Source organism: Anser cygnoides, chromosome 3 (genome assembly GCF_040182565.1).
Source record: "Anser cygnoides isolate HZ-2024a breed goose chromosome 3, Taihu_goose_T2T_genome, whole genome shotgun sequence".
In the NCBI taxonomy this organism is placed as follows: Eukaryota; Metazoa; Chordata; class Aves; order Anseriformes; family Anatidae; genus Anser; species Anser cygnoides.
The window spans coordinates 61,427,091-61,448,499 of NC_089875.1; the positions used below are offsets into that span (position 1 = coordinate 61,427,091).

General features: G+C 35.7%; 1 protein-coding gene across 1 annotated transcript in view; it reads left to right on the forward strand.

The window, feature by feature from the left end:
* LOC106032420 (HBS1-like protein) overlaps positions 1 to 21,409 on the forward strand; it is a 60,069-nt gene that overhangs the window by 25,085 nt on the left and 13,575 nt on the right. Inside the window, exons 5-8 of the mRNA XM_048075650.2 lie at positions 9,883 to 9,991; positions 17,945 to 18,201; positions 18,647 to 18,812; positions 19,759 to 19,876. Of these exons, the coding sequence (XP_047931607.1) occupies positions 9,883 to 9,991; positions 17,945 to 18,201; positions 18,647 to 18,812; positions 19,759 to 19,876 (650 nt within the window). The remainder of the gene's footprint in view (positions 1 to 9,882; positions 9,992 to 17,944; positions 18,202 to 18,646; positions 18,813 to 19,758; positions 19,877 to 21,409) is intronic.

Genomic DNA, 21,409 nt, shown 5'->3' on the forward strand with positions numbered 1-21,409 from the left:
TGGACCTTCAAATGTTTATGTGTCAGAAACATCAAAAGGAGGTAGCTGATACTCGTGTAATCTCTAGAAGATGACTGACGCTCCCCCCCTGCCCCCCAGGTCTGCCTTTCTGTACCATAGACCTCTGTTCCTTTTACTCCGGAGGTGTGATGGCTTAATGAAACTGGAAATCTTGAAATGAGAGTTTTACTCCAGTGATAGTGCCTTTCTTTCCTCTAGTATATAAACTGTGAATGTAAACCAGACTAATTATCCGTGTCTGTGGAAAGACTATACCAATGACCTGTATATAGAGCTCAACTATGGGTTCCGTTGCTGAAGTATATAACTTTAAACATCACTTATTTGAGGTGGATGCTGGTTAGAATGCCATATTAAGCATCCAGAAATTGGGAGAGAAGAGTTTAATTTGTTAAGGTACTGAATGTTTACAGTTGTGAGAAATTTTCTATGTAAAATATACTACACCATTCTCAGAGACATCAGTTTTTTCTGGGACATCAGGTATTCCAAATTGCTTTCTCATGTTGGGTAAAGACAGTGTGATTTAAAAAAAATGCACTAAAGTGGTGAAAATAAGTTTCTTGTGGAACTTGCAGGTACAGCAGCAATGGGTACAAAAGAAACATGAAAAAATGAACAATTTGGTGTTTTAGAGGAGGGATCGGCTACTGGGAAGCAGTAGAAAGATGGGATTGGAGTATTAAGTGAGGGAAAAGAAAATATTCCCAACTCATTAAATGAAGTCAAAGGACTCATTGTAATAAAGGATCAGAGAAAAAAATAGCTTTAATTGGTAATAATCATTTTGTAATATTTGAGTACTCAAAAACATACAATTAGAAGTCCCGATTGCTAAAAAGTTGCATTGGAAGGTATTTATTTCTGGTAAGAAGAACTAGGGAATGTATCAGTAACTGACTGCTATTTCTGCATCATTTGTATTCAGTTGGAGAGTAAGTGTCAGTGGCAAGGGAATGGTGGGACTCCAGCAATTTTGCCTATGTTCCAGATGGAAGAAAATGTATTGTTGCCTAGTTATAACACTGTCTGCCCCATCCACTTCAACTTGATCTAATTTCAGTGCATGCATCTTTCTCACTTTCTCATTCTCAAATTTATTTAGTCATGGTCAAAGTTTTTCATTTGATTCTTATTTCTGCCTTAAATACTCATGTCACTTTGAGTTTTTCATTGCATTTCCATTTTTTACACTTCATCTTTCCAGTCTCTGTAGCTAGCCATCCCCACTCTCCCTATCTGTTTTCCAGTCATTGACCTTGATTTTTTTTCCCCACATTCACTTTTTTCTGCCCATAGCTTGTATTGCTTTTCAGTGTTGATCCTCTTCTTCTTCCTTTGTTCATGCTTAGCTTCTGTATGTGATCTGTCCCTCAGTATGTGTCCTCTTGCTTTTTCCTTAAACACGTTTTTTCCACAGGTTAAGTCATTAATATTGTCATTTTTTTTTCAGCTCTCATCTGCTTTGCGTTATTGATTTTCATTCTTGTAATCCTTGATAATATGCTTGTCTTTCTGCTTGCCAGTGCTCACTTCCATTGGCTTCTTCTCGTGCCCTCTAGTTGGGTTTACTTTTTTATGATTACCCTAGGCAGGTTCATGCCTTTGGTTTACTGATGCGGTAGGAAACCCCAGGGAACACAGGAGAGGTTGGATTTGCTCTCAGGTGGCAGGACTTAGTCCAGCCTGGCCAAAAATAGCCAGAGCAGTTATATATTTAATGTTGAAGTATTTGTCTGATTTAGTTGTTAAATTTAGGCCATATGTGCATGGGCAAACTGTTTTCTAAGGCCAAAAAAAAAAACAAAACAAAAAAAAAACAAAACAAAAAAAAAATCAGCCTCAGGCAGGCACTTCACTTGAGCAAATGAGGTTTTTTTGGACAAAAGAGTTCAACTAGCCAAAAGTTGTGAGCATTGAAAGCAAAGCCTGAACAATGACAAGTGCCAGCTAACTCTTAACAGGTGAAGCTGCCAGCCTTTCTGACTGTGCCCGCTGCACATCCAGTTGTTGTAGTAGGTTGTAGTGAAGCAAGATGTTCCTGCATCTTGAGTCATGGGGTAGTAAATTGTGGCGGTTGTGTGTTGTGGGGCCTGCAGAGAATTAGCCAGTGTTGGAGACACAGCAGGCTATTTTATGATACTTCTGAGCATCTCCTCTAACCCCGTGCTGTATCAAACCTTAAAACCAAAACAAAAAATTCTTGTAGTCAGGTGTAAGTAAGCATTTTTATTTTCACAATTTTTCAGTGAAAATACCTGCTCCCAGTTTCATGAAAAAAGTTATATTCACCATCTGAAACTTTGCAGAGAAGGTAATAGTTACAACAACAAGACAAAGTTACCTGGAAAACCCCTGACTGTGGTTTCTATTAGGAAATAACCTTTCTTTTAAAAAGAAAAAACTAAGTGTTCTTGTTTGGGGAATTGTTTTCAAGTAAGATCTTTAGAATGGCTGTGAATCAGTATTGGGGGGACAATTTAGCATATTGCCTTTTATTTTTATAGACTTTTATTACTTTTGTAAGTGATGGATGCATCACTTACTACATCAACAGTACCATCTGTTGTACATTGCAGTTTATAATAGTATAATCTCATACCTTTTCATAAAATCAGTACTTTGAGCTGGTATAGTTTAAATATAGGAGAGTAACATTTTATTTTGAATTTTTCACAAGTGACATTTTTATTAGAGCTAATTGGCATTTCTTTGTTATGCAGGGTGTTTCTGTGAGTGCTAAAGTTTCTGGGATTACAGAAGAGTAGGAGAGACTTTCCTAAATCATTTTTTTTTTTCTTTCTGTTTTATCCTTTATTGCTTATATATTTGCATAAGAAAGGATTTCTGCATGTTGAACTTTACCCACCAAAATGTTGCATGAGAAGAAACTTAAATATTGGGCTATAGGGATTTAAGGAACTTAAATATTGGGCTATAGGGATGAGTGCATGGCAAATTCTATGGAGGCAGTATATTAGCAAACTGTAAATCTGGGGTGTTTTACGTTTGGTGGTTGTGTTATGTAGTGGTGTTGGGACGTGGCTGAGAGTCCTGGACTTCTGGTGCTATTCCCAGTGCTGTGACATACTGATAATATTGAAACTGTGCACCACCACCACTGAAGATCCATTGTGCTCTGGGGCAAACTTAACTAAACTGTGCTGATAGATTCCCCTGTGTTCTAGAGCATTTAATAGAACTTTTGATGTTTTTAAATAATTCAGTTGGATTATACAAAAAAAAACGACTTTCAGTACTGTGCATGTCTCTAACTTGACAATTTTTTAGATTTCCTCATATTACTCTTTTCCCTGTGTGCTGTGAAATTTGAAGGGAGAAAAATACACTGTTTTTAAGTAAAATTAAAGGCTAGGAGCTGTTGAGTTTTATGTTGTATATGGATAGAAACAATATGAAGCATGTTAACTGGGTTATGTTATGGTCAGTATTTTGAAAAAAGATGACTACGGTAATGGACGTGTGTATTAAATATTAATATAAACTCACATACATGTGGGCAAATAGATGATAGATGCTTCTGAGCATGAGATTATATGTGATGAGGCTGGCATCTCTTCATCTATTGTCTCATAATCCATATTTGGAATATTTTTTGCAATTGTAGGACCTTAAAGTTAGTTTTAAATAGTAACATAGCATATAGGAAGGGAATTATTGTGATATAGGCCTCTGTTATTAAATCTGTTTTTCAGACAGGACTGTGTCTTGTCTGTACTTTTATTGCTAATGAATACTCAACAGTTGTACTGCCAGTAAGACGTGCAAAAAAAAAAATATATATTTTTTTTAATCAGTGAGTCATGAAACACTTGGAACAAGCTCATGACATGGTAGTATAGAGCGCAAAACTAGTGCCTTGCCTTTTCTCTTTTATGCTGTTGGTGGATGTTGCTGTATAATCAGTTGACAAAGGTTTAAGTGACTTGGTTGTGGTTATATAGAAAGTCTGTAGCAGAGCAAGGGATGCAAACCGTGTCTTGTAGATCAGAAGGCATGGTTACATGTATATTTTTCCATGGTACTGCTGGTTTACACAGTACCTAACCCCTTCCCACACCTTTATTATTTTTTTTTTTTTTGCTTGTATTACTGTGTGTGGTTTATTTAGAGTGGAAACACAGCTTAATGCAATTTATTGGGAAGTTTTGCAAAGCAGAATTTCTAGTTTGAGGATGAATACTGGAGTTGAATACATATTTTACTATATGTAATGCTAGAAAAAATGTTTAAAACTAACTTCATACAGAAAAATCATTTTCCGATTCCAGCAGTGGGTTGGTGCTGCACAGAAGGATGAAGATTGGATTATCTGTAGTATTGGAATACATATTTCTGTGTCGCAAAAATGAATATAAATTTATTGGGATTGTTAGGAACATACAGTGTTCAGCTCAGGGGGGGCACTTAGTTTTCAACACAGAGGTGTCTATCAGAAATAATAGTTCCAGTAATTTCATTAGGCAAAAAAAAAAAAGCATACAAAAACCTGAGTGGACATTCTTGTTTGAAACCTTGTTACTTGAGATTAAAAAATGCAGGCTGTGAGTAAAAGATAAAGATTGCATGGATGCTGCATTTATTACGTGAATAAACAAATTTCATTTTCACAATGACCTACATATAAATGTAACATTTTTGAGCACCATTTAAAAATACATGACCAAGGGAGGGCCTACTTAAGGTAATGAATTCTGTATATTAAGTGTCAGTAGCATCTAGGCTCCCGAGCCACATTCAAAATAGAAATTGTATGCAACTTCTTTCTTTAAATGCTCACAACACCTTTGAAAGCGGAAGAATTAATATGCACCAAGTAAAAAATATCAGTATGTAAAGTATATAAATGGCTTAAAGCTTTAAAGAAAAACTGTGATCTGGCCACAATTAGTTAATACGTAACTCCTTTGGTGGTGCTCTCCTTTGCCAGTGCTGCCTTTAGTTGCTTGGTATATGTACTTTCTTTTGGTGGACTGTCCCTTTTCCCTGGTAAAGCTAGGTTCAGAGGTTCCTGTCCCTTGGTGCTTTAGTACTCTTCTAGTTGTAGTAATGCAGCTGTTAAGAAAGGTACTGAAACAGAATTGCTGAAATAAAGTTTTAAAAACCCGTAAACAACAAACCGAAGCAAAATTAAAAGTGCAAAGTATTAACTGCGGATGGGTGAGTAGACCTGTATTTGTTTAAAGGAGTTGGCATCTGAGAAGGCATGGGCTTCAGGCATGCCTAACACCGTGGTATTTTATTCCTTTTGTGTGTGTGTGTGTTTTTGTTTTGTTTTATTCAGACATAATGAAAATTCTAGTTTATTTTATCATAAGAAGGCTTCTCTGTGTAATGATAAAGTTGAGTTTAGAGTTTCAGTGCCGTTATATAATTTAATGAGGGGAAACCAAGTTGTGAGGACCAGTCCCTTGTGCTTAGGAGTTGAAAATGATGACATTGTTTCATTGTCATCTGGACTAAGACAGCGTGGATTTAGACACCCCATACTAGTGTTCATTTCTCCAAATTTACCAGTGTAAACACTTTTTGCTCCCCACTTCACTCAGCATCAACATTTCTTACATGAGATGGCAGCCGTTTAGCAGACTTGTGGTGTTTTTCTGCATCTCTAATTTACCTGGGAACAGAGTAGACCAATAATCGACTGTTCTATGTACTGAAAAATAACTCCTCCATACCCCCAACAGAGTTAAAGACCAGTTTTTACCTTCCTGTTACTTTCAATGTAAGTAAACAAACAACTGAAAAAAACTTCTCAAGCCCATTATATGTGATAAAGAAGCTGAAATAATCTGTTGGTTTGTTTGTTTAAATCTTTTACAGGTAATCCTTACAACTATTTTTTTTTACAAAGGAAGCCCAAAATTTGGGGAGTTGCTTATGGTAAAGGAAGATGGTTGACTTTATCCATGCGCTTTTGCTTTTCTACCATGAACACCCAGAGACACTATTTTTGTTTTTAAGGGCTGTTCTGATGTTTCACTTGGTTCCTATATATATGTATCTGCCTCCTGTTTTTCAGACTGCAAATACTGTATTTTGCCATCAGATTTCAGGGTTGTACTTTTAATTGCAGTCGCAATAGTTGTCACTTTTAGTTTGAAGTTGCAGAAGGTGCCACTAGAAAAATTTTTTGACCAAATCAGAAGGATCTTCAGTTGGAAGACCACAGAGCAGCCACAGGAAAGGGAGAAGCAAAGAGAAGAAAGATGGTCATTGTTAAGTTGTCACACACTGCCATAGTTATACTGGAGTAACTTCAGCGGAGGTCTTTCTGTTACCTTTTGTATTAAGCTCATCCTCATTTGACAGTGAGGCAAAGTACATCAATGCATATTCTGCTTTGTGTTACTGTTTTGACTCGTAGCTACAGTATACAGGTGCAGTGATGTCAATGTAGTCTTCAACAGCAAGTATCTGTCTGAAAACTACTTTGCTTAAAATATTAAAATAGACTGGAAGTTTTGTTTTTTAATCATTTTGAATTGTGGTAACGATCATACCAACAAGCCTTTATATTTTTGTAATTTATGAATGATTCACTCTAATTTTTGCTTTTTGTAAAACTGAAGTGAAGCATAGCAAGGAGGTATTGGGGATTCTTTAGGAGTTTATTAAAGATGCAAAAGTCAGTATCTCTCCATTTCTTACGCACTCTTTGTGTAGGAAACATTGACATTTAGTTGCTTACGTTTGCACTTAGGAAGGTGCAAATTGCACAGGGCATGAAGAATGTTTATCAAGACTTTCTAGACAAGTTTATATCCTTTCCCCTCAGAGGCCGATTTTCTTGCAGCTGCTCTTTTCCTAATCAGATTGGGATTACCACCCCTATACTTTTTCCAGGGTTGTAGCAGACCTTAGTTGCTATTGGATACTCTGCTTGCTTATTCAGAAGTGTTTCTCTTAAGAATTGTATCAGCATTGTGCATTGACTTCCTTTTAGTTCCAAGGTGCAATTTAAGGATTTGCTTTTGATCTGTTAAGTGTTGAATAGTTTTTGCTTTGTCTGCTAAAGCAGATAAGCATTTATCATGCAGTTTTCTCCAGTGCCCTATAGATTAGATAGTAAAGTATACTCCTTTCCTGGGCTTCTGTCCTTCGTACTGAAGCCCATAATTATTAATCTTTAATGGCACCTGCAGTACAAAAAACAGGGTTGGTCCTTATCTCAAATGAACTGTTTGATTTTATTGTACTTGGTTATAAAAACACTGGAGTCAAAAAATGATATTTGATGCTTCTGTCAGTAGTATTACTAATGATTTCTGTTTGCAACATGGTTGTTGCATCTGTTTGAGTGCAACCTTTCCACAGTTATCTTCTATGGTTTGGTTTGCCCTTGTTACGCGATCCTGGTTTGCTTCTTCAGTCCACCTATACTGATATAAGTGTTTTTTTCTTCTTTAGACAGCAACAAACTGTTTGTGCTGCCAGTGGACAATTATTTTACTTCTTCTTGCTCTTTGTAATACCTTTTAGTGTTGCCTATTTTTTTCCTCTGGTTTTATTCCTTTTTCTCTAGTTTTAGATTTTTGTGATTTCATTTGTCGCATTGTGTGTTCTAGTCTTCAGTTGTTTCTGCTCAACCCTGTTTTCGTAGCGATGTTAAGTGTTTCACATATGGAACCTTCTCTCCTAACAGCATCACTTCATTGACATTCACAAAATTATCAATTCACAAAATATTTCTTGAGGGTTCATAATTTAAAATGCTCACTGCAAACTGAAGAATTACGTTGTCTTATGACAGAATTATGCTGTCTCAGTGATGCAGTTTTAATGAGTTGTCTGGTCTTCTAGATTTTATCTAGAGGGTGAGTAGTATAGTACTGCTGAAATAGAAGTCAAATTCTAGATTCATTAAATCTATTTCATCTCCTTGTACATTTAACTTTGGATCAGTCTCAAACACCCCAACAGTTGTACAGATCAAAGCTTAATTTCTGAATTTATAAGAGAAGATGTATTTTTTATATCCAATGACTTTTGATTTTGGATCAAATGTAGCAAATTTTGCAAATAGATTGCAAGTTATATGCAAGGTACATGATAACAATTATCTTGTTTTCTTTCAACTAATCTAATTTCATGTTCATTATGTTTTTTGCAATTTTTAATTCCTAGCAGCCAGACTTCAAACATGGTATTTTCTGAGAATTAACTGTAATTCAGCTTTCAAATGACTTGTAAAACATTCATGTTTAACTGGTAGTTGAAGGTGATGTCTACTTGAAAATTGATAGAATTGAAGTAAGAAAAAAACATACCAAGTTGGCAACAAAAGTAATGCCCTTTTTTCTGTAACTCATGTGAGTAACTTCTCATTCAAAAATAGGTAAAGGTGACCTGTGTAGAAGCTTGAATATGAAACAAAATCTTTGTTTAACTGGTAGTCCTTGTCCTTTAATGTGAGAATTTTTTATCCTGAATCTTTATTATTTGTTTGGCAGTTTTATAATATGTAATTGTTGTTAACCATCATTTCTGGTATTGCCTTTATTTCCTTGTTACTGTTTTTCTTTATTTAGTATAATTGGTACGTAACTATTAATAATATGCATACAAAGTACTTCTTCCAGAGATCTCCAGGCAGCATATAACTAAAATAAGTATCAACAGATAAGATAAATGAAGGAGGTGATGACCAAATTAAATAAACTAAAAAAAGTTGCACAAGATCTTTTTGGTGTGCTGTATATTGTAGACATGTCTCTGGTATTCTGTTTCTGTACCTGAAACATACCTTCAACAGGCTTGACCATAACTATGTATAACCTGCAAAGCCCTATGATCATGAGGTTTTAGAGGTGTAGCTGTCATACTTTAGAGTGCAATAAAGAGTTCATCTGTATGAGTAAGACCAAATGACTCCAACAGTTCATCTTACAGTAGTAATCTAAAACACTTTAAATAAATAAATAAATAAAAATTAACTTGTTCTTCAAAATAAGTCTTCACTTGTTTGTGAGTATTCAGAATCAGGGTATTACTTGAAGAGTATCAGCATTTTTCCAGTTTTCAGATGCATCCATAGGTAAAGATTTTTTCAAACTTTCAGTTTATTTCTGAATTCAGGTTATTGTTTTTGCTTTTCTGTGTATATAATGTCCTTCAGAACACAAGATACAGTCATTGTCACTCATACTGTATAAAGTTGGAAGTATTTTCCCATAAAGAAAGGGAGAAGGGAGTTACTTAACATATTAAAGAGGGGGTCGTGGAAAGAAAAGAGCTAGTTTGCTATTTTTATGTATACTACTCTTCCCCATAGTAAATATATAGCTAGTTTGGGTATTTCTTGGCTTCTTTGATGTAACTAGGTAGCAGACAACTCTGTTCACAGGTCTCAGGGAAGGCCTGGTAGCTTGTGCTGCTGTTAGCAGTACTTCAGGTAGACGAGTGTTGTGTTGCCTTTTTTTTGGTTTAAACTTGTAGCCTTGAGGCTTGCCAGTGTTAAGGCAAAGAAAAACTGTAAACAAGAATTAGCTTAATCAGCTAGTGAGCAGCTGCAAAGCGTTTCTTCATCCTTGTATTGTATAAAATGCTTCTGGCATTCTGCAGAACTGCTATCAAAATAGCAAAGCTCTTAAATGGTGTGGGTGTCAAGCAGATACTTGGAGATACAGATAAGATTTTCACAATAAATACAAATGTTTGTAGATTAATTTGAATAAATATGTAACAGATAAAAGTAAAAGACTGAAGTGTGAGACTTCATCATTATCGCAGACTGGTATCTTTGGGTTGATGAAAAGAAATGTAACTTGTTAAGCTTTATATTTAACACCTGTTAGTCACAACATTAAGTTCAAACTTATTTTTGTCTATTACTAGGAAAATCAAGGGATTCCCAGTCAGCCAGAATGGAATCTGAAATTGTGCCAAAAGTTACCAAAATGACAGTGTCTGGAAAGAAACAGTCTATGGGATTTGAAGTTCCATGGTAAGCCAAAGCCCTCATACATCAAGGTACATCAGCAGCTCTTCTTTCAGACTGATGCACCTGTAGCAAGCTTTCTTCTTCTTTTTTTCTATTTTTACAGCAGTTTTAGTGTCACTCTCCAGAACTAACCATCTCAGCTTCTTGTTTGACTCACAATTACTTTCAGAAGATGGTACCTCACGTTTTGAGTTTAACAAATCCTTTCACTATGAATAGTGCAGAGAGATATCAGCTAGTCAGATTATTTAAACATCCGCTTCATAGAATACTGAACTTTCTTGGGGTTCGTTTATTTTAAATTTAGTTCTCTAAGTGGAATTATGAAATCAATAAATCTTAACTGCAAATGCTTGTTCTTCAAAGGAAGTAATACATTTAAGAATAATTTATGGGGAAAATAATCACTTATAGCTAAACTTTGCCTTCCTCTGCAGCTTTTATTAACTTTAACAGGTGTTCGGGGTACAACTGTTATAGAGAAGAAGTCAGTCCCTCTTACGCTTTAGCTAAAATAGCGTAGTTGAGTAGTAGTTCTAATTTTACCCTAACTTGGAACTGCTGGGGGGGATGCTCTTGTAAGAGCATGAAAACAGACATGCTGGATCAGAGTCCATCTACATCAGTAGCCAGCAATGCTTAAATAAATGTATAAGGACAGGTTAAGCATATTGGGAATACATTTTATGAAACGTCACTGCATGTAGCATTTTGTGCCCCACTGCTTCTTATGGTTTCAACTAACAATGGCTAATGGATTTTTCTTGTTTGGTTGTACTTATTCTGGTTTTGAGCACAATCTTGCTACTTTATAGCAAGAAATTCCATAGTTATGCTCAGGAAAAAAAAATTGCAAGCATGAGCATTGCCACCATCCCTACCTCAGCCTGCACTGCTTGCAGTTCTGATCTGGAAAGCATTTTTGGGAGCAAGAGGGATAGCATGGTCTTTACTTTACAGTATCTTGTGCATGTTTGGTGAAACTATGTGGAAAGCATTATGATGCATCTACATAGTCTCTCCAGTGCATTTAATTCAAGGATATAAGACTGACGTCATTATTTCCTTAAAACTTCTAAATGCAATTGCTGAATGACAGTGACGTCTCTTAGCTACTTAGATGCAATAAACTAAGTGAAGAATTCCTGGGACTTTCAAAGTTCTTTCTGTGCTATTTGAGATCTGAAATGCACATAGGGAGCACAATGTGGGTTTTTTTTGGTTTGTTTTTTTTTTGTTTGTTTGTTTGTTTGTTTTCCCTCCTCATCTCTGTTAATTAGTGACTCTAGGTGTGACAACTGGACTTGATCATTAAATTTCTGTTAACTTAATGGAATCTTCATCTTTTGTGTTCCTATTACACCTCTTACAAATTGGAGTTTTTTATGGTGACTTGTGTGGATTACAATGATTTAGGTAAAATTTTATAAAAAGAAAGGAGTCATAAAGGGAGTGAAAAGGATCTGCCAGTTAGTCCTTCAGAAGATCACTGGGGGTGATATTGATTACATTTTTTTTAGCTGTAATAATGACTATTTAAGATATTTATATAAAGTCCAAAATTTTGTATCTCTCTTATTATTTAGTGACTGCCACACCTTGTGTGTGTGTGTGTAAGCTCCATAGGGAAGGATGAAATGAGAAGAATGCTTTTTCATTTGCAGACTGGAATAATTCCTGGATATACTAATGTTGACTCAGTCTTTGACAGAAAATAGTTGCTTCTAACATGGCTCTCAGCCACTCTACTTCTCTTTATGGACCTAGAAATAGTTTGTATCATGCTCGCTTCCGTTGTAGTGACAGTGTTTTTTTGTGACAAAACAAAAAACAAAACCGCTCCAGGACTTGCTGATAATCTCTTGGTTTAAATCCTTGACACTATGAAAGTGTTTAATTCTCTTCACTTGTTTCAGCAGTACTGCTAAGTAAGAAGAAACCTCTTTTCTTGTAGAAGTTGTAGGGACGTCAGGCATTTAGTTTTAAGCTAGAACAAATAGGAATGGAGTGGTTTGGAAAAGAAGAGAATGAGATTTGGAGTACAACCAATCAGTGACTAGGAAAGAAAGCCCAGTTGAAATTGTGAAGTTATCTGCATGTCTAAAGACCCATGCTTCAAGGAAACTGTTACAGCCTCCTTTCGTCTATTGATTACAGGCTGTCAGAGGCACTGTCAAGTCACTAGGACTTTGACATGAAGAACTGGGGGAGGAGGTCTTGACCATACTTATGTCTTATTTTTCCTTCTCTGCTCCAGGACAGTGTAATTTGCTCTGTCTCATTCCTTTCCTAACAGATGAAATTTGACTAGCTCCTGTCCAGTTTATGCATAAAGTCTGTCCTAAATATATTGAAGTTACATGAAGCACTAGCGTTGTGTTGCAAGCTTGTAATGGCTTTATAGCTTTTATTCATCCACTTCTAAAGTTGGAGGAAACAAATAAGGGGGACGGGGGGGATGATATTTCTCCCTGCCCAAATTCCATGAGTATCAGTGTTGTGTTTTTTTTCTTCTGGATTATTGACAGTTTACATGAGGATGAGTTGTCAGGGAACACAGTGAATTTGTTTATTAATGCCTGAGACGCTCTTTCTTTTAATTCTTTTCAAACTCTCTTTATGTTACTTATGCATTGATAAGTATACTGCAGAGGGTTTGTAATAATACAGATTTCTAAGTACATAGTTTTGTTTCTCTGACCAAAAGCACAGTGTTGATAGCAGTTTTGATAAAATCTAAATTCTAAAACACCTGTAATTTATCAGCCTTTGCAGTTTATGCCCCCTGCTCGCACTCCTGAATGTTTGTGTGGTGTTGGTGCAGACACCATTGAAGGTGATTGTATAGCATGTATGAATTAGTTTTTGTTGTCACCTGTTACAGGATCTTAAACATGATTCTTGGACCATGTTTTTAAAACCACTGGCCTAGCATTAACAAAAATAACCATTCTTTGACTATCTACTCAGTCTTTATAGTTAAATCTTGTTATGAGGCATGATCTCATTTTAATGAAGGTTCCCTTATTCTTATGTAAACGAATTATTAGAAGTCATGAATTGCTTTGAGCATTGATTGCTTTTGCCATGTGTTCTTAATAGAATTGTCTCTGGAAAATGGAGTTTGCTCGTTTCTGACAAGCTGCCTTTTGGGTGCTCTAGCAAAACTAATTACCAGGCTTTTTCTTCTTGTTAAATCAAGAAGGAAACAAGAAAAGGTTGTGAGCAAAAAGGAGTGATTATTTTAACCAGCCTGACCAATATTGTGTAATTAATAATTTTGAAAGGGGAAATAAATGTAGACATTCCTGTAATGACTATAAGTACTCCGAAAGAGTCGGTTGTATAAAAATAATTCACTAAGCATCCAGACTAGAAGATTGAAAATAATGTTTAAAACCTAAATTATGCAGAGTTAATCTTCAGAAGATAAACTTTCAGGTTCTTCTTTGAATGCCTGGTAGTGTGAACCTCAGTAAACAGTTGTATGAGGATTAGAGTCTTTTAACATGTCTTTTAACAGCATATGTTGTATTTCAGTATTTCTTATTGTTTCCAGAAAACAATGTAACCATAATATTTTACTCAGTTTACCCTTACTGTCTGTCTTGGCAAGACAACGTAGGATGTTTCTAGCCTGGCAGTTCTAATTTCAACTAAATAGTAGTCCTTGCCAGGCTTCTGTATGTCTTCTGATTTGCTAACAAAAAGCTTTGGTAAGTGCTTTTGACACCTGTGACTAAATTGCTGGTGGTCAAGCCTGCTGTAGTACATGAGCTCAGTGTAAGTAGAGGTGCTTAATTGTTCTGTCCTTTCAAAGAAGTCCAGAGTTAATCAGTTCAATGGCTCCACATTAGTGAGCTAGTAGTGGTGTAGCAGAAAGGCACGGATGTTGGCGAACCAAATCTGCTCTTGGCAGTTTGAACAAGTTCTTATACAAAGACGCAAGCAGTTGGCTAGGAATTGCTCCTCCTCCAAGTAGAAATTATTCCCAATGTGGTGGTTCAACATAATTCAGACCACACTGGAACTTGGCTACCAAAGATGTTTGCTAATACATTTGACCATTATTTTATACCCTCAACTGCCTACAGTAGCAACGTATCACTAGAGCGCTCTCTTATATGCTCTGTCTTTTGACAAATCTTCAATTAACTAATTATGAAAAATCTCAATGGGAAAGACTGAAAAGAATTTTCAGTGTCATTCATTCCTTAGACTGTTAGAGATGAAGCTCCTTAGCATTTTTCTGATCTTCTGTTAGTTGTTACCAAGCTTTCAGTAAATTACTTATCTAGTTGCCATATCAAAGTCTTTTTTCCTGCATCTAACTGCATGTGCTTCTGTTAGATGTGAATTGTACGTTTCACCTGTGCATCTTCCTGTTCAGGTACCTGGTAACAAACTCCCTCTCCTTTTCCCTGACACAGCTCAGCAGAAAGATGAGATGGTGTATAAGTACATCATACACTCTCTCCATTCTGATGTTTCTCTTCTGAAACAGTGAGTCTTGCATTAGCATGGAACAGGTTGTTTTCAGGTTTCTAGAACATGGTGATATCTGAAACCTGTAGAAGTCTAAATGGAGCGGTTTACAAACAGTTTCAAATATTATACCATTGAAATAGTAGCAAGGCCTAATGTCATGACAGCTAGAGTCATGTTTCACTCATTATTTTACTCGTATGTCTAGCACTTTCTTTGAACCACCCAAATGCAAACTATTTGACAGTATTTAGCAGTGGTAGTCACACCAGAAGGTACTTGTTAGTGAGAGAACAGTTGTTTCATCAGGCCTTGTTTCTTTGAGGTCCTGTAATTAGTTTGAGTGTTGCCATTCAATGTCTATTGTGTTTTTTTGGAATCCTTCCTGACCTAAGCTTTGACTTACAGGAAGATCTGAACATCTGAGACTAGAAAAAAAATATTAGTTAAACAAATATAATTTAGAAGCTTGCTGATAACCTGTCTTTCAAAATACATTTTCATCTTTTAATAGTCTTGATGTGACAGTCTTTAATGTATTTTGGAATGCTATAGGGAAAACATGGTTTTGGGTTACATTATTTGCAGTTTCATCTACATGTCTTCCTTTTAATTTTTTTCATTTTTAAAAATTTGGTTTTAGAATTAATGCAGACGTTGAAAAGGAGAGAAGGGACTGGCAAATGCAAAGGCTGTTTTGATATTGCTTCTTATACAGATATTTCTCTCTAGAACTTAAAATGTTGGAATTTCAAGGAAAAATAATTGATATCGATATAAAATATCATATTTGTATTACAGTATGACTTTTGCCTATAACCAGTAGTGTTTCAGTGTGAAAGTGATAGATGTTATGCTGACAGTGAAGTGAAGTTTGTCTGAAAAAAAAAAAAAAGTCAATGTTGATGGAAAACTTCGATCACAACTGGGAAGACTTCTAACACAACTGAATTTTAAATATATTAGGTTCTCTTAATACATGGTTCAGGCCAAACTGGTCTAGTGTGCTCTATATAATGTAGGTGCTTTTAAATATGTTGCTAGAATATGTAGAAAGCTCTGTCACTGCAATTCTATGCATATTGCTTTCTATCAACTTGATTGTTTTCAGTCAGTTTTTATGAAGTAAAATGTCTGTGAAGAAACATTGGATAAAATAGTTGTCGTGCCATTCCACAGTAGATTTTTAGCGTGAACTTAATGGAATTTAAAAAAGAGACTTCTGTTCAGACTGATAGAAATGCACTTTTCTTTTTCCAGTAAAAGAAAGCATGAGCAACTAGTGACTATTTTCCTTGGAATAGCTCATGTGTAATTGCCTTTTTCCCATAACTGCATGTAAGACAATGATGAGTCACTGATTTGGGAAATTTAGGAAATTAATTGTATCCTCTTATAAAGTGCATTCAGCTTGTCGATGTACGATGTTATATACGGGAGCTTGTCAAAGGTTATGCTTGATGGCACAGTACAACTAGTTTCTGGGTGTCAAAGCAAAAGTGTCATGAATGTGTGACCAGAGGTGTAGATTGATATTGACTTTTTTTCCCTTAAAAGGCTTAGAAAATGTTGATGGGGTAACTTTATGCAAATAAACTTTAAACAGAATTGTGCATCCACTATGCAGCAGCACAGGTACTATCCATCCCCTGCAACCATCATGGCTGGCACTAATTAAGTTTGATGTGTAGCTAATTTAAGAAAATTGTGGTTGTATGTCCACCCTTGATGCAAGATCCCAACCTTGGATTGTGGAACTGTAGCCAAGAAACAAGCGTTCACATTTCTGCTTTGGGGTCTCACAATCTAGAGCAAAAACTTGGGTTTGGGCATAACAAAAAAGATGTCAAAATTAATCATTCTGCCACAGTACCAGATACTTAGGTAGGTTCTGAAACTGAGTTAAAAAAGGGAGGCCGTATAAAATGACCAGCATTGGTTACTGGTAGTAGAGAGGCTAAATTTGCATTCAATCTGAATATTTCCTGGGTTTAATGTTTTAGATTATAACTCATGAACTGCTTTGTTCAGTAGGCTAACATGGTTGGACTCTTTTGTTTCCTGAGATTCAGGAAATGGAAAGGGACTAATACAATGCAAATATTCCTGTGAAAGCTGATACAATGCAACATTGCTACTCACTTTCTGTCTGTATTATCAAATGAAGATTCTATGAGATGGGATTCTGAGGTACCAAAATAAGTAGTTTTGGTTATAAAAATTGAAAAGAGGAAAACTGTGAAGTTAACTGTGGTATGTAAATGGAAAGCGGAGAGTGAAAAATTCACTCTGGACATGAAGACAGTTCTGTTTCCTTTTGGTAGCTGTCTGAAAGACTGCTTGAATCAGTTCCATAGAAAGTAGCCTGCACCACAGTGGTACTGCATTGAAAAGGGTTCCAGTTTTCCAGAGGAGGAAGTTTTTTTTTTTTGTAGAAGGCTTCTTGTAGAAGAATTTTTAGAGAAACTTTCAAAATACTGGAATGGCCAGTGGTTTGTGTGTTGAAGCTTGCCATAACATGTTCTGATGCCTGTAGTAGCTGCTTCTGTTTCTGTCTTGCTGTATACATTAATGACTCACCATGGAGCTCTGTCAGCCAGGAAGAAAGCTTTTGCTGTCTTGAGGATGTTATTTAGGTTTTGCTTTTAGTGGTCATCTTTGCCATAACAGCTTAAAAAAAAATCATATATATCCTCAGAACACGTATGTGAATTATGAAAATAACCTTATTTATAAATGGGAGAGAAAGAGTGTGAGAATAATAGGAGAATAATGTATTCAAGATACTTAGTTAATAGGAGAATAATACATTCAAGATATTTAGTATTAGCGTTAGTATAGTAATTTGTGGTAGAACAGGGTGGAAGAGAAGGTGAGTTGAGAAATCCAAATATCTGTAGTTCTAGATGCCTTGTTTTGTACATAAAACAGGTTTTCTCAGTGTTGATATGTGGCATATCTGTTATGGCTGTATGCAAACATTGCTTGTTAAGTTTCAGCTCGGATACACTTAGTATCTACTCTTTGTATTGCTGGTGTTCTCTCAGTAGAATATCACTGCATTCAGCTGCAGTACTTTTAATTTAAGTGAAAGCTGTTTTAGGATGCTTCAAAGCTGACTTGGGCTCTTACTTCAGAGAAGACCATGTCTATGGCAGTTTCTCATTTCCCTCCGTGCCAAAAGAAGTGTCTGTGAGAAGCTTTTGTTTATATGAGTTTCATGAATATTACAAGATTATTTCTTATCTTGCTTCTGTATACAGTACGTCTCTTGCAAGATGTTCAGAGCTGGTATCTGTGTAGTTTGCATCCAGTTGCTTATCACTTCCACCTTAATGGGCTTGTTTCTGCTTATCAGATAATATTTGTCTGGGGCTTTTGTGATAGCGTAGGGAGAACTCCATTTCTCTCCTGTATTTCTGCAGCTTCTTTGACATTTGCATTCACTGTTCCTTTGTTTTATTTTCCCAGCATGATTGCTGAAGAAAATGGCCATGCTAACACACCTCAAAAAGGACTGCTAAATGAAGATGCTAGCATAACTTCTGGGGTAATTGAGGCAGTCTCAAAATCTGCTCTTTCACCCCAAGTAGCGCAGGTTTCAGAAGAGCAGAATGCCGTGCCTACTCCAGTAAAAAAGACGAGCAAGACAAAACCACAAATAGATGTGAAAGCAGAGTTGGAGAAGAGACAAGGAGGAAAGCAACTACTAAATTTGGTGGTAATAGGTAATACAGTTAATTACATTTTAAGCATAGAGATTTAAAAACTCCGTTGATTGAATCTGGAAGTGATAAAGAAACAAAATTAGCCTCTCTTTAGGAAAGAGAAATCTTATACTGTTTTCAATTCCATCTGTTTGACCATTGTTATGTGGAGGGTGCACATTCAGACTTCCTTGACTAGACTATGAGGTTGACTTAGCTTGGTTTTGACAGACTACAAAAATGTACTTCGGTTTGATTTCATTCCTACAATTCTTTTTAGTATGGATTTGGATGTGGTACATGGCTGTCACGCTAATTACCTGTTTCAGTAAGCTGTCAGTGAGTCAAAATCTTATGGATTGCATGAGCATTATTGGTGGATGTGATTTGCATATTTTTTTCATGTTGTGCATTTAAAATTTGTAAATTTAGTAAAAATTGATATAATGTTTATTTTCCTCCATAGGACATGTTGATGCAGGTAAAAGTACTTTAATGGGTCATCTACTCTACCTTTTGGGAAATGTGAACAAAAGAACTATGCACAAATACGAACAGGAATCTAAGAAGGCTGGCAAAGCTTCGTTTGCTTATGCATGGGTCTTGGATGAAACTGGGGAAGAAAGAGAAAGGTAGAAATATATTTAATGGGAATTACCATTGTTCTTCTGAAAGAAAAGCATATCTGCTAATAATGCTTTGGTAGAAATATTCGAAATGCATGAAGATATTTACACAATACTTACTAGCAAATATTTTGCTTTGTCTGAGTATGTGTTACCAAAAGAAAAATAATATCCTGGTTTGATTACAAAAATGTGAACAAGAAATTGAGTATTTCTTCACATATTTCTGTGCTGGGAAGTGCAGAGAAGGACTACAATGTACAAATGCTTGTAGTAGCCATGTTCATTTAAAGCTGCCTTACCAGTTTATTTCTGCCAGCTTTTTCTCATCATGGTTATTGCTGTATGGGAAAGATCTATATTAAATTGTTTGTATAAAGAGGTGTCAGAAGTGTAAATTAAGCACTGAAATTTTGGTTCACACATGACTTGTATTATATTGAATATCAAATTTATCCTAATAAATTATAAATTATTTTATTTACTTGAAGATCCAGAGGCAACTAAACAGTCTTTAGAAGTAGCCTGATATCAGTTAAGGCATGTAATTAACTATTGGTATTTTATTAATTATTGGTGGTGGTGTTTGTGGAAATACTGTGATGAGCCTTAAAACTTGCATCCAGTCATCTATGATTTTTTTTTAATATCCGTTAATTATGCATTTAAGATCCAGACTTCACTTCAGAAGATAAATTGTCATTTTTATGGGAAAAAGTCTCTGAGTTGGTATTTTTGCTTGATTTTTTTGTTTCTTTGTGATTAGAGTTACTCAAAACAGCTCTAGAGGTCTTTTCCAGCAAGCAAGTTTCTTTCAGTATTTTCAGTGCAGTCTGAATCAAATAAAAGCTGTTACATGTATAATTTCATGATTGTGTTTATCATAGCTTAATTTATATCTCTGAAGCTTTCAAAACAGTGCTAATGGTGTTATGTGTATGCTTTGTTTAAGGGGAGTAACAATGGATGTGGGCATGACCAAATTTGAGACAAAGACTAAAGTAATTACATTGATGGATGCTCCAGGCCACAAAGACTTCATTCCAAATATGATCACAGGAGCTGCCCAGGTAGAGAGAGTCTAAAACTCCCTTTCCAATGGTGTTAATTACATTTTTTTCTTAAATTGGCTTTCTTCTTCTTTTAAATTCTAAGATAAAATGGAATCGTTGATGGTGCTAAAATATCTTTTATAGGTTTTTGTGAGCTTACTAAACTTTAGAATTAATATATTTGTTTAACTTTAAAGGTAGTTACTTCTTTTTGGTAAGCTACCTATTTGGAGGAGAGTTATTAGGGAAGTAGTTTGAATACTAAGTTGCGGTTTGATGAAATCAGTTGAGCTTTTAAAACTATTCAAATCAAATGTGTCATATGCCTACTCAAGAATTTCTTTGAACCTGGTTTTGTAGGTAAAGATTTTTAGTGGTTTTGAGCTTAAAGAAAAAAAAAAGATTTATTAGGTTAAACAAAGCATTATTCTATTTAATATATTTTGTAAGGAATAACTAAACATAACACAGAGAACAGAGTTCACACACAATGCATCTGTATTCTTCAATAGGACTGCATGCCAACATTGCTTTGGGAATGGTAGGTAAAATCAAAAGCATTGGGCACTACACATTGAATTTAGTATGGCACCTATATTCTCATATAGGTCAATTATTTAATTTATGGTAATAATAACTGAAATGAGGGAGGATAGCACATTGGTAAATGACATAATGTGTGATTTTTTTTTTTCCCACTTAAAAAGGCACCCTTTTTTAAAATGGTAGAATGAATTCTCTGAAGTTGAAAAGTTGGTGTGTTGTGACAGATTTTCTTTTCTAAGTTACCATGTGGAGGCTTTTGTGCATGCTGTTATTACAATCTAAAAAGCGAGAGTGTTATCTTAAAATGTCAGAATATATACTGTTACTGTAGTTTAACAGAGAGAGGGACTATGCTATAGGAAGACTGGTTTGCCCCAAACCATGTGCTAGCTCTGTAGCAAAGCCTGGGTAAGAGTTCAGATGTTGTGACTCAGGGTTAGGCCACAGGGTAGTCAGAAGTTCTCAAATTATGGTGTAGGGTATGTGTAGTAACCTATATTGTGGAGTATACATTGCAGGGAGGTCAGGATTTTTACAATTAAAGTAGACTTTTTAGTTTCAGAAGTGGAAAATGACAACTCAGCCTTATTATTTTCTTTACAATTATTTAAGTTGGTCTGTCTTTTTTGAAAAAAAGTAATACAGCCAGCAAGTGTTATGATGCAACTTGCAGATCCACCAGCAGTTGCTTCAATTCAGCAGAAGATGAGGCTGGCCAACTAAGACTTGATATATCTATCTCTGTTCCCTCAGCTCTCAGGATTGTGAAGGGCCAGTCTATTCTGAAGCCTATCGAGGAAATCACAGAAACTGCACGTTTCTGGTGCCAATTAGAGTAGCCTCAGCACTGAAGAAATGGATGGAAAGAAGCAAATATGGAAATGTCCCTGTGCCTTTGTATCATGGGGAATTCTGTTACACTGTGGATCCCCAACTTCTGTTAAACTAAATGCAAATCAGCCTTATCAGGGCCAGGCTCTGGTTTTTGATGCATACAGTTAATTC